This window comes from Xenopus laevis, chromosome 1L (genome assembly GCF_017654675.1).
Source record: "Xenopus laevis strain J_2021 chromosome 1L, Xenopus_laevis_v10.1, whole genome shotgun sequence".
NCBI classification, from domain to species: domain Eukaryota; kingdom Metazoa; phylum Chordata; class Amphibia; order Anura; family Pipidae; genus Xenopus; species Xenopus laevis.
The window spans coordinates 203244360-203256802 of NC_054371.1; the positions used below are offsets into that span (position 1 = coordinate 203244360).

The window sequence follows — 12443 nt, forward strand, 5'->3', positions numbered from 1 at the left end:
GTGAGAAGCAAGAAATCCCACAGGCGCAGAAAACAATTTACCGGACGTGTCCATCTCTAAATAAAATATCAGTTCTGAGCCGTCAGATGTTTCAATGGTGGCATAGTCTGGCATAAAGTCTTCCATATTGTCCTTACAGTTACACATGTCCAGTCCCAATGGCAGTACAACAGGACAGGCTGCCTCAGACATGATGTCGGAATTGATTTTAATGCCTCACTGTAGCCTATGACATCACCTAATCTGTCCAATCAGCTATCATGTCTAGGGACACTCCTGTCTCCTTATTCCTTTACCAAACTAAGCCCTCTATTGAGGTGCCACTAACATACGTGATAGAAGTGTAAAAGCCAATAAAAGTCATTTCATTTTTATTTCACTCTTATGCCCTGCAAAGTGGCGCGTTCCATTGCTGGCAGACTGACAGGGGGAGATTGGCTGCTGCACGTACCATCACAATCTCCCTATTCTTCCCTTCAGCACAATCCCTGACAATTCCTATCAGCAGTTCAGTGTGTTTTCAACTAATCTTTCTGACCAACCCATCATTCACAGATGCAATAAATCAAAAATCATGTATTACAAAGCGTAATCTTGGATTTCTCCCCCACCCTGTCCCAGAGGTGATCCTTATACAGGGTAATCAGTGCGAATAACGTGCTCTTCCAGCAGATAAAAAGTTCAGATCAGATTTTTGAACTGCATTGATTGCGAAAATGGGCCACAATTAAAAGTGTCTGGGCTTCTGATACGCAACTTTATCAGGCGCACGACTTGCATCTGTGAATCTGCTTTATGCAGCCCCCCGGGAAGATAATCCACGGGGTCTCGGATAACCCCCAAATCAACAGGCAATGCATCTCCAATGTGTGGAGAACAAGTAGCCCCTAGCCCTAGCTCCAAGTAGCCCTTGCCCCTGGAAGCCCTTGTCCATTTGTAGTCCTAGCCCTTGTCCCTTTGTAGTCCTAGCCCTTGCCCCTGGTAGCCCTAGCCCCTGGAAGCCCTTGTCCATTTGTAGTCCTATCCCTTGGTAGCCCTAGCCCCTAGTAGCCCTTGTCCCTTTGTAGTCCTAGCCCCTGGAAGCCCTTGTCCCTTTGTAGTCCTAGCCCTTGCCACTGGTAGCCCTAGCCCATGGTAGCCCCTAGGTACCAAACATAGAGTCTAAGATCTGCTTAAAACAAGTGTCTGTAGAGCAAATGAGCATAAATCAAGAAAAATATTGAAAGCACAATTGCCCCGACATAAAGAAGGGTAGCCACCTATATAAATATACATGCGTGCGTGGTTTATTCCCAGCCCAGAGCTGGCAGGAAAGTGTTAACAGGCAGAGAGCCTGAGGCAGTCACACTTACATGATCAGCCCAAACCAGTCTAGCATGGAATGAATGCCTGTCAGGGCTCAAGGTAAATTTCCATAAGCACCTGGCAGTGTGATAAAGGTAAGTATGGGATCCGTTACCTGGAAACCTATTATACAGAAAGCTCCAAATTCTGGAAAGGCCCTCTCCCATAGACTCCATTATAATCAAATAATCCAAATGTTTAAAATTTATTTCCTTTTTAATAATAAAACAGTACCTTGTTCTTGATCCAAACGAAGATATAATTAATCTTTATTGGAAGCAAAAACCAGCCTATTTATTGTTGACAGGTAAGTAGACTTAAGGCATGAAGACCCAAATGACGGAAAAACCCTTTATCCGGAAAACCCCAGGTCCCGAGCATTCTGGATAACAGGTCCCATACCTGTACAATGTGGCTGCACTGTAACTGCGCCTCCAAAACTTGAGAATTTCACCGAACAGCCAAAATAATTGAATATTGAGCTCACGGTTAAAGTGCAGTCCAATTAAGCTTCAATACCATTAAAAAAAAAAATGAAGGAATAACAGCAATGGAAACATGACTTACTGTGAATATCGTGCATTTTTAGTGTTCTCCGCGCAGTATTAATAAATCCCAAGAGCTCCTCGATAGCAGAGAGCAAAAAGCCGAGCCGAGCAGAGGGTGATTTGGGAGGCTCTTTCTTACAGACGGATAGATGCATGAATGGAACAGCCGGGGTACTTGTAATCCATAAAAAGCTCCAGCGGGAAGAGACGGGTCCCAGGTCGGTGCAGAAAAAGAGCTAGAGAGGTGGAGTGCGGGAATCTAGTCCTCTGTCCAGGGTTAATGATTACAAAGTGCAGCCGATGTCGGGACTGTACCAAGTGCAGCAGAAGGGGAGGGAAAGAGAAAGAAAGAGGCTGCAGCTCGCATGTCTCCCTCAGATAAAGATCTCTGTTTCATGATTAACTCAAGCAGGTTCAAATATTTGCTGAGCTAGGGATTTCAGGTGGGGGGAGGTGCTTAGAAAGGGCTGTCAATCAAGGCGTGAGCTGTCAGCGGCTAACAAGTGGCTGAGGCTGGGAGCGTTCTGCTTTTAGCCCAGTAACAGACGCCCATTGTGCGGGGGCTTTAAATAGCCTGTGTGCGGGGCGAGAGGCGGCCGACTCAGGCTCAAGAGCAGCCACATTCAGGAAGCGGCTTGCTTAATGAGCAAAAAATAGAAACGAAGAAGAGAAACTAAAAAAAAAAACCCTCCAATGAACTGACAAACAGATGAGTCTGGCCATGTCCTTCCCATAGGCATAGTGAAACTGTACCAGCACAAGCTTTAACCTCTGCTCTTCCAGAACTAGAATGAGCAGCTCAATAACCCCGTCAGCGCAGGTAGAAAGGCACTCGTCCCTCTGCACGTCCGGCTACAGTCCTCTCAAGCACCCGCAGCTACTGATTATTATTAAATGAAAGAGCCGTAGCTTGATGGACGCAGCTTGCTGTGCCGCTTTCATTACGCTCGAAACACTGCCACCAAGTGTCCCCGGAAAGGCGGATGAAATGCACAAGGGCAGCTGGCAGTGTAATGTGACAGTTAGAGTTCAGCTCATAACTTGGCACAAGCGCAGAGAGCATTCCACTGCTGACAAATCAAGTGCCCTGTGAAGCAGTGGATGTTAATGAGTGTGTGTGCCCATAAGAAGTGCTCCTGGGTATGTGTACATGGCTCGTGCCTCTCATGTGAGCTCTATACAAGATGAATACATCCCGTGTGCCCATTCCAGACTCCTGTGTGTGCCGAGACACCCTTGTCACTCTTATTGTGTCTATTCGTCCATCAACAAGTGCTTTGCTGTAGGACTACAACTCCCAGCATCCTGTCAAAAACCAAGTCTTGTACACCGTAGCACGGATGTATGATCCCCAAGCATCACAATCTGTGTAGGGTACTAAATGGTTCCTTAATCTTGTTATATACCCTATAACGATGTTATTTTCATTGCAACTCACTGCTGCCTCCAAGCTTCTTGCTACTGGAAGTAATGTAAATGTACTAGGCTCTCTGTGCTACTTCCACAGACTATTGCCAAGACTTTCCTAAAGCTTTGAGTGCCCCCTAGTGGTAACATTCAACTTAATTCACCTTTCCATTTATGCAAAGGCAGGTGTGCCCCTTACATTTCTTCACAGTCATTTCTAGAACACCGACCTATTCCACAGAGCTTTACAGAGAGAATAAAGCATCTACTTAAGTTCCTGCCCCTGCAAAGCTTACAATCTAAGGTCCCTATCACATATAAACACACCATGCAACTCCAATGCAACTAACAACCTGACTTAAAGGGGAAGGAAACCTCGTCGGCGCTAACCCCCCTCCCCCCCTTCTGTGTATTGCCCCCCCTCCCTCCTCCCCCCTGGCCTACCCCTCCCGCTGGGCAAATGCCCCTAACTTGTTACTTACCGTTCTGCGCAGGTCCAGTCCAGGGAGTTCACAGGCGACATCTTCTTCCACGCGATCTTCTTCCTCCTTTGACCGGCGTTTTGGCGCATGCGCAGTAGGATCGTTTCGCCGGTATGGATCTACTGCGCATGCGCCAAAAGTCACGCGCATGCGCAGTAGATCGTACCGGCGAAACGATCCTACTGCGCATGCGCCGGTCAAAGGAGGAAGAAGATCGCGTGGAAGAAGATGTCGCCTGTGAACTCCCTGGACTGGACCTGCGCAGAAGGGTAAGTAACAAGTTAGGGGCATTTGCCCAGCGGGAGGGGTAGGCCAGGGGGGAGGAGGGAGGGGGGGCAATACATGGGAGGGGGGAGGGGGGTTAGCGCCGACGAGGTTTCCTTCCCCTTTAAAGGACAAGGAAATTTAAACTAAAGAAGTAGCTAGAAATGTTGTACATTATGTTTTGGCTTCTGTACCAGCCCAAGGCAACCACAGCCCTTTAGCAGTAAAGATCTGTGTCTCTAAAGATGCCCCGGTAGCTCCCCATCTTCTTTTCTGCTGATTCACTGCACATGCTCTGTGCTGATGTCACTTACTGAGCTTAGGGACCCACTCACAATATACAGTACACATAGAATAGAAATGTCACACTATAAGGCTGATTAGTAATTAATACAGATAATTACTACATGGCAGCACAGAAACCAGTGCAATTAGCATCAGAATTTAATAATCAGCCCTGTAGCATCGGCTTATATTACAGGCCAACCTCATTTTCTGCTTGATAATTAGTGACAACCCCTAAGCTTAGCTTCTCAACAGCTGCTCAGAGCCCACTGAGCATGTGAGTGTCACAGACACTTTCCAAGATGGTGACCCCCTGTGACAAGTTTGAAGTCCTGGATCATTGCTGCTATTGACAAGCTGAAACTTTTGGCTGGTGCAATAAGTTCAGTATATAAAACATGGCAGTCCTATTCATTTTTAGGGTTTCCTTCTCCTTTAAAGGAGCAGCAACAGTGATGGAGAAAGTCAAACCACAATGAGTCACAATGAGTCAAACCACAAGGCAATTTAAAAGACACTGCACACCAGTTATTTTAATTTAACCCCTTTCATTTTCACACTACCATTCTCTATATTAGAGCTGCAGAGAACTGAAGTTCCGCAGAACAGTTTGTACATAGAGAGGTCATGGAAACATTTAAGATAAGACAAGGTCAGGGGAGTGCACGGATTGCCTGCAAAGACTTCACCTCAGCCCACCTGCAAGAGGAACAACCTGGCTAAACACAAAAACTCCTCCAGGCTGTGGGCGGAGCTCGTCAGACAGCAGGCAATCCGTCTGCCGAAAGCCTCAATTTATACACGAGCTTGTCAGGCAAGCAATGTAGCAGATGTCTAGTTCTATTAATCAGCTGACTTCTACTATGCCAACGAAGAGTCACAACCAAGCGTGCAAAAAGGAGATTAAATCTATTGTTTTTACCCTAATGTGAAAACATTCAGATAAGAATTACAAAACATACATCCACCAGCAGTTAAAGGGGTTGTTCACCTTTACATTAACTTTTAGTATGATGTAGAGAGTGATATTCTGAGACCATTTGCAATTGGATTTAATTTTTTATTAGTTGTGGTTTTTGAGTTATTTAGCTTTTTATTCGGCAGCTCTTGAATTTGCATCTTAACCAATCTGGTAACTAGGGTCCAAATTACCCTAGCAACCATGCATTAATTTTAATAAGAGACTGAAACATGAATAGGAGAGGTCCTGAATAGAAGGATCAGTAATAAAAATTTGTAGCCTTACAGAGCATTTGTTTTTTTTTAGAAGGGGTCAGCGACGCCCATTTGAAAGCTGCAGAGTCAGAAGAAAAAGGCAAATAACTATAAACACTAAATAATGAAGACCAATTAAAAAGTTGCTTATATGGTCGCTCTATAACATAATAAAAGTTAACTTAATGGTGAACCACCCCTTTAAAACTATCAACCAAATGCATGAAAGATTTTCTCAAACTTCAAAAAAAAAAACAAAAACAAAAAAAATGAAATGTGGTCACAATGAAAAGCCTTATTAATCAACATATCAGACCCCAATGTAGCCAGATCACTTTGGTCTGAGTTTATAAATCGATCAAGGCAAATCCCCAATTTCAAGTACAAGTAAAGTGATTTCCTGTGAAGCATGAATCACAGGCATTTCCATGTATTCCTTCTTTGAAATGTTAAAAATACCCCATGCAAAATATGCCAATATACATATGTAAAGCTTCCCCTGTATGGGGTATTGTGCAATACATTATACTGAAAACCATTCACTGCCTTTCTTAATCAGTGTGCAACAAGCAGGAAACTAGATTCATTCTGAGATAGGGATGCACCAAATCTATTATTTGGGATTCGGCCGAATCCCCGGTGAAAGATTCGACCGAATCCCCGGTGAAAGATTCGGCCGAATACCCAACCGAATCCTAATTTGCATATGCAAATTAGGGGCAGAAAAGGGAAAAATATTTTTTCCCCTCCTTGTTTTGTGATGATAAGTCACGTGATTTCCCTCCCGCTCCTAATTTACATATGCAAATTTAGATACGGTTAGGCCAGACACAAGCATTCGGCTGAATCCGAATCCTGCTGAAAAATGCAGAATCTTGACCAAATCTCAAACCAAATCCTGGATTCGGTGCATCCCTATTCTGAGAATAGACAATGCATGTAATACAGTGAAAGTAAATAGTGTAAAACACGAGACTTACCTGGAGCAGCTTGCTTCTCATTCCACTCGCTTGTGATCAGAACTTCCAGTATCTGAGTGCTGAATTCCGAGCCGTCGGAACTGCAAAACACAGTGCAGGGAAGTGTTTAGGTTTGAAGAAGGAACAGGGTGGGAGGGTGTGGAATACTTAAAGCTGCTGGGATGCCAAGAAAGGTTTTTTGGCAGCTGAGCAATTAAATGTCTAACCAATTGAAAATAGAATCAGTGAAAAAAAAACAACGTCACTAGTGAGGTGCAAGTGCGTCTGAACAAAAAAAGTGTTACACTTTTTTCACACCTCCTCTAAGAAAGTTACTCATGTCAGCGGAATAAGCAGAATGAGAGAGAACAATCGCTCTGCAGGGTTGCTCCGACACCCATCCCACTGACGAAGATAAAAAGCAAGAATGTTCCTTACCTGGATACCTGGATCCTGAAAAGCAGGGGGCTGAAGATTTCTGCCAGCGACTTGGCACTCAGTAAGTTCTTGCTGGCGCTTTGACAGAGTTGAAAGAAATGTTTGAGCAGATACTGAAGGGTGAGCCAGTAGTGCTGTGGAACGTTGGCACATCGGATGATCTTCCTCAATAGCTGCACATATTCCTCGGAGCTTATGGACTCTACGGGCAAACACATGCGTATGGTTGGAAGCATAAACGTCTTATCAATGACTAACATTAAAGGGTATATTAAAGCTGCACAGGAAACAAGTGTGAGTGTTCAAGCCATGCACTGTACAGCTTGAAGATTGCACCCAAAACGTCTGCTTCACTGTGTAGGTTATCAAAGCCGTATCCTGTTTCTGGAACACGTGACAGAACTTTACAGTTGTGGGTAAGAACCGAGACGTCCTATTGTGGCTCTGCAGGGACACAGACTAAAGATAAACCCTTCCTCCGACATGCAGGTGCTCAGGCCGCTGAACCCAAGAACACCGTGTCCCCTTGCAAATAAAACTACCTTTGCCAAGTCTGATAAAGAGGTTAACAATTAGCTCTTTCTGCACACGGATAGAAAGTCCTTGATACTGTTAAATATTACACATCATTCTACTGAAAAGCCATAGCCATACAAACAAACAGGGCTGCTACACAACAGGCACCCCGCTATATGGGCATCCTTGTATTATTAGCATTTCGTTTAAGAAACGGTTGAAATCTGTGTTTTGAAATACTTTTGTTATATATTTCTATGAACTGTTGTGGCTCAATAATAACACAATGTGACCTGCTTTTATTGACCAAAAATGTCTTTTTATTCAGTTTCTATAGAACTTCAGACATGAGTGCCCTTTAGAAAGGGATAGTTCACCATTATGTTATATTTTAGAATGTTATAGAAGATCCTAATTATAGCAGCTTTTCAACTTTTTTAATAGCTATTTATTTCCTTTCTATCTTTCCTTTAAGTATTCAATGACAAAAGTGATACTGCATGTAAAGATGGTTACACGTTTATATTATGTGCCAGTCTCTTGACAAACTTACCTCTGGCAGCAGAGAGCATTTCACTGTACATTAAAGCTGGAATGACAGGATTTGGCAGATCCAAAAGGTAGCGCTTTAAAGCATCTGATAGAATTGCTATGTCAAACTGCTCGAAATCCACTGAAGCAGCATCTGTAATGTGATAATAAATAAAGGAATCAAGCCATCTTGAAATAAAAGGTGTTAATACATCATGTTGTTCAAGAAATACACAGTAACTACTGGCAGTTTGCTATACAAAAGGGCCAGGTTTTAGGAGCAGATTTGGACAGGTGGGTGTTTTACCTGTAAATATTATGGGTAACAGCAAGCAAAGGAGGTGATCTCTTGCAAAAAGGTGAGAAAGCTGCCTGAGGCACGAATGACTATGTCCTAAATCCTCAGTCACAATATCTCCATTATAACTGCGTGGCATGTAAACAACATTTCAGATTTAAAACACCTTTCTACAGGAACCTGTTGATGCGGTTTAAATCAGAAACGTTGTTTCACCTATACCATGTTACAAAACATAAAAGTAGTTTTAATGATGATATGCCAGTCGTATATGGTTCACGTTGAACACAGGTATGGACTGCACCTATAATACTGCAGGGCTATAATCAGCAGACAACACCCTAAACAAAGCAAAAGATAAAAAAAGGTGGAAAAGTACTGCTGTTAGAGTCCTGCAGCGGGTCGGGTACACGCGGGTTACCCGCAAAAACCTGTGGTACCCTGTGGGTTGTAGATAGAAGTTTCAGGATTGGGTATAGACACGGGACGGCGGTTCTCCGGGTTTGTGGGTCTTCCCAATAGCGAGTTTTACTCCTTTCTTTCTGATCACGCCTACTTCTAATGATGTCACTTCCAGTTTACAATGACTGCACTTCCTGTTTTACTCCTTTCTTTCTGATCATGCCTACTTCTAATGATGTCACTTCCGGATTATAATAACAGCACTTCCTGTTTCTTGATGGTCAGGGGTCAGGTTGCGGAAAAGGTATTTGCGGGTCGGGTAGCAGGTGCAATTAGGTAATTATGAGGGCTGCGGGTCGCATTCAGGTTTAACAAATTGGTTCCACGCAGGACTCTAACTGCTTTATAATGTAACAGCAATTCTTGGAGTTAGGCAATATCATATTAAAGGAACATATTGCCATCTACTGGTCAGAATGCCCAATAGCTTCTAAGATGTTAATATGCCGAAACACAAACCTGAAAATATAAATCACTGTTTCGCTGTATAAACTATTGACTAAAGCAGATTTTGCAGGAGAAATATTTCATTCCTAGAAGGAGACAAGGTACATACCATACTCTAGAATCTGTCTCAGTTCAGTCAAGCTGCTGGAACTTTGGGATCTGTATAATGTTGCAGACTCGAGACCTAGGAGACAGCAATAGAATTATTGTTCTTTATTTATATAGCCTTAACATATTCTGTAGTGCTTTACAGAGATTATACATCATTCCTATCAGTCCCTGCCCTGGTGGATCTTGCACTCTAAGCTCCTCAACACATTCACATACACTATGGTCATGGTTATATATAAACGAAATGTCGGATTTATGTACTAGATAAGTTTTTTTGATGAAACCGTAAACTTTAAAATGAGGGTTCATATAATCAGGTTTTTCCAGGATACTAAAACTGATTTAAAATCTGGGAAATGCTCCCATTGATATGCATTAAAACATGAAAGGAAAAAAAAAAGAAAAATCCATTAAAACTTTAAATCAGGGTTTGACTGTACAGCTATATAAATTCCTGTCTATCTATACATATATTAATATATATGATAAATAGGAATCACAATTCAGCAGAGTAACCATACTTTGGAATCATATATAAAGTCGGCTTTTAGGGCTAAAGAGTTAAATGGTGATTGAAGTATTTTGTTCCAAGTGTATTACCTTTCTTTTCAATGGCTTCTATGAGCTTGATAAGGAGCGGAGGGGCTGTATCAGGTGGTGAGAACTGTTCGGTCAGGTCGGGAAGTGTAAAAGCTGCGGAGAGGAAAGGAAAGGGTCATTAGTCCCAGCTGAATGGCGGTCCCTGCCAACAAAACTCTAGTTAAACGTTAAACCTTGAACAAACATTTTATCAGATAAGCGTCTGAACTAATGTTATACATAACACCTCTGTCCACCAGTCAGTAGGAGGTTCCATCACCAAAAAGATAAAGAGCCAAATATTAGTAATAAAGTGGAATGAGACAGATAAAAATCATATAAGCCAACATTTTAAAATGTGTCACTTTCCAGTATTTACTTAGAGCTGCCAGTAGAGGGAGCCACACACCACCCCATACAAGTCATTGCGCACTTAAGAAATGCCTGGGCTGAGAAGGCTGGGAATTGCAGCAGACACTGCTTGTATTCACGGGATATAGAACTTTAAACTACAAAAAGAGGAGGCGGGGGTAGAAGGCTGTTCCTTAGTGAACATTACTATTAACCGAGAAACAAACAAATATTTTTGAGGTTTAAATTCAAAGTCCATCCTGGAATGCCCAATCTACGCATAAGGCAGCAGAGGCTGCTCTCTATATTGTTATATGAAGCTCAGGTCCCACGAAAGCCCAGGGCTTCAGCCAGAGCAGCAGGGGGACAGTGATCACCAATGTGGCTGCTGGATGTATAACGCAGCCCCAAGGAAAGGTTATGGCTGATGAATTTCACAAACTCTAAGGGCTATTCCACACGGGGAGATCGGCAGGCGTTTGCGGTCGCGGCGACAAAGCGCAGCGCCAGTCGCCGCGACCGGCGCAGGCGACAGTTTTGTATGGGCGCCTATGTAAAAACGCCTGTGCTAACCACACGAGGCGATGCGCTTTTCAACAGTCGCCTGAAAATGCCTCGCCAGGCTTTTTCAGGCGACTTTTGAAAAGCGCATCGCCTGGTGTGGTTAGCACAGGCGTTTTTACATAGGCGCCCATACAAAACTGTCGCCTGCGCCGGTCGCGGCGACTGGCGCGGCGCTTTGTCGCCGCGACCGCAAACGCCTGCCGATCTCCCCGTGTGGACTAGCCCTAAATGCAAACCAGCAATATGCAAAAGCAACCGCTCTCCAGCGATAGCAATGGCTGAAGGATGCTGGGAGCTTTTGTTCGTGCACAGCTGGAGTGCCACAGGTTGTGGGTCTCTATTATAAAATAATGGCTTTTGAAAAGGATGTTTATAGAAAGTGATCTCTGCTCAGTTTCCAAGCAAAATACATCTGTTTCTTTAATAAACATCCATTTATTTGCACCGGAGAAAGGCAATTGCTGTTTAGAAGAAATATACCCCAGCCCGTGGTAACGTCTGCAGCCAAGTGTGATAACCAGACTCTCGAGAGGAGCAACGTCTGTGAGCCAGTTGCCCAACAAAAGGAAGGTCCGGCCTCAGCATCACTCTGCAACAGCAGCTGCCAGCATGCAACAATGTTGCACAAATACAAACAAACTGCCCAAAAGGAACAAAGTCCAGCTGAAACAATATCAGGCTACAACAGGAAGTTACGAGGATCTGAATCTGCCTTGTGAGCTACAGACCTGCAAGTCAGACACATGTCCCAGGCAGGCTCAATGGCACACAATGCACAACTGGTAAACGCACAGACTTTCTGGACAACTGGCTTCTAAAATACCTTTAAAAATAGATTATGAATCTTCAAAAGAAACAGAATAAATAAAACAATAACTCCACTTAATCCTATACAATTCACAGGCAAATGTCTCCCTCTCGGCCCATATGTTCCTATGCCGCTCAGAGACCTGCTTAATCAGTGATGGAGCCAAGACCAAAGTGCAGGTGAAGCACTCTGATAGATTAATTTCATGCACAAAGGCATCATATGCAGTTATTTAACAGAGCTGGGAGATTGATGGGAAATACCACATGCTAGGTCATTGAATGCACTCAAGACTTTTTTTTTTTTTTTGAAGGAGTGGATACATTTAGATAGTGATGGAGTAGACTCCAGCTTTTGTTGAACTACAACTACCTCAACTGATGGTGGTTATTGGGAGCTGCATAGGTTGATGGTTGAAGATTAACCAAATGTGAGAAAGTGATGGTGATATAAACATAAAGTGCTGGGAGCTGTAGCGAGAGCAGGAATCCCCAACCTTTTGAACCCGTGAGCAACATTCAGAAGAAAAAGGAGTTGGGGAGCAACACTAGCATGAAAAATGTTCTTGGGTGCCAAATAAGTGTTGTGATTGGTCATTTGGTAGCCCCTATGTGGATTGTTAACCTTTATTGAAGCTCTGTTTGGCAGTACACCTGGTTTTTATCAACCAAAACTTGCCTCCAAGCCTGGAATTCAAAAATGATCACCTGCTTTGAGGCCACTGGAAACAACATCCGATGGGTTGAAGGGCAACATGTTGCTCATGAGCTACTGATTGGGGATAACTGAGCTGGAGGGATAGTCACTTAAATTTTATAAAAAAAATCTATATCT

At 43.4% G+C, this 12443-nt stretch overlaps 1 protein-coding gene across 4 annotated transcripts in view; it reads right to left on the reverse strand.

Moving 5' to 3' along the window:
• Positions 1 to 12443, reverse strand: part of pik3r1.L (phosphoinositide-3-kinase regulatory subunit 1 L homeolog) — a 50519-nt gene that overhangs the window by 11386 nt on the left and 26690 nt on the right. For 3 of the 4 annotated variants that reach the window (XM_041580124.1, XM_018245052.2, NM_001092069.1), the window contains 5 exon segments: positions 9908 to 10000; positions 9306 to 9380; positions 8012 to 8143; positions 6943 to 7144; positions 6526 to 6605 (listed from right to left, as the gene is read on the reverse strand). In XM_041580124.1, the coding sequence (XP_041436058.1) occupies positions 6526 to 6605; positions 6943 to 7144; positions 8012 to 8143; positions 9306 to 9380; positions 9908 to 10000 (582 nt within the window). 4 annotated transcript variants of the gene reach the window in all.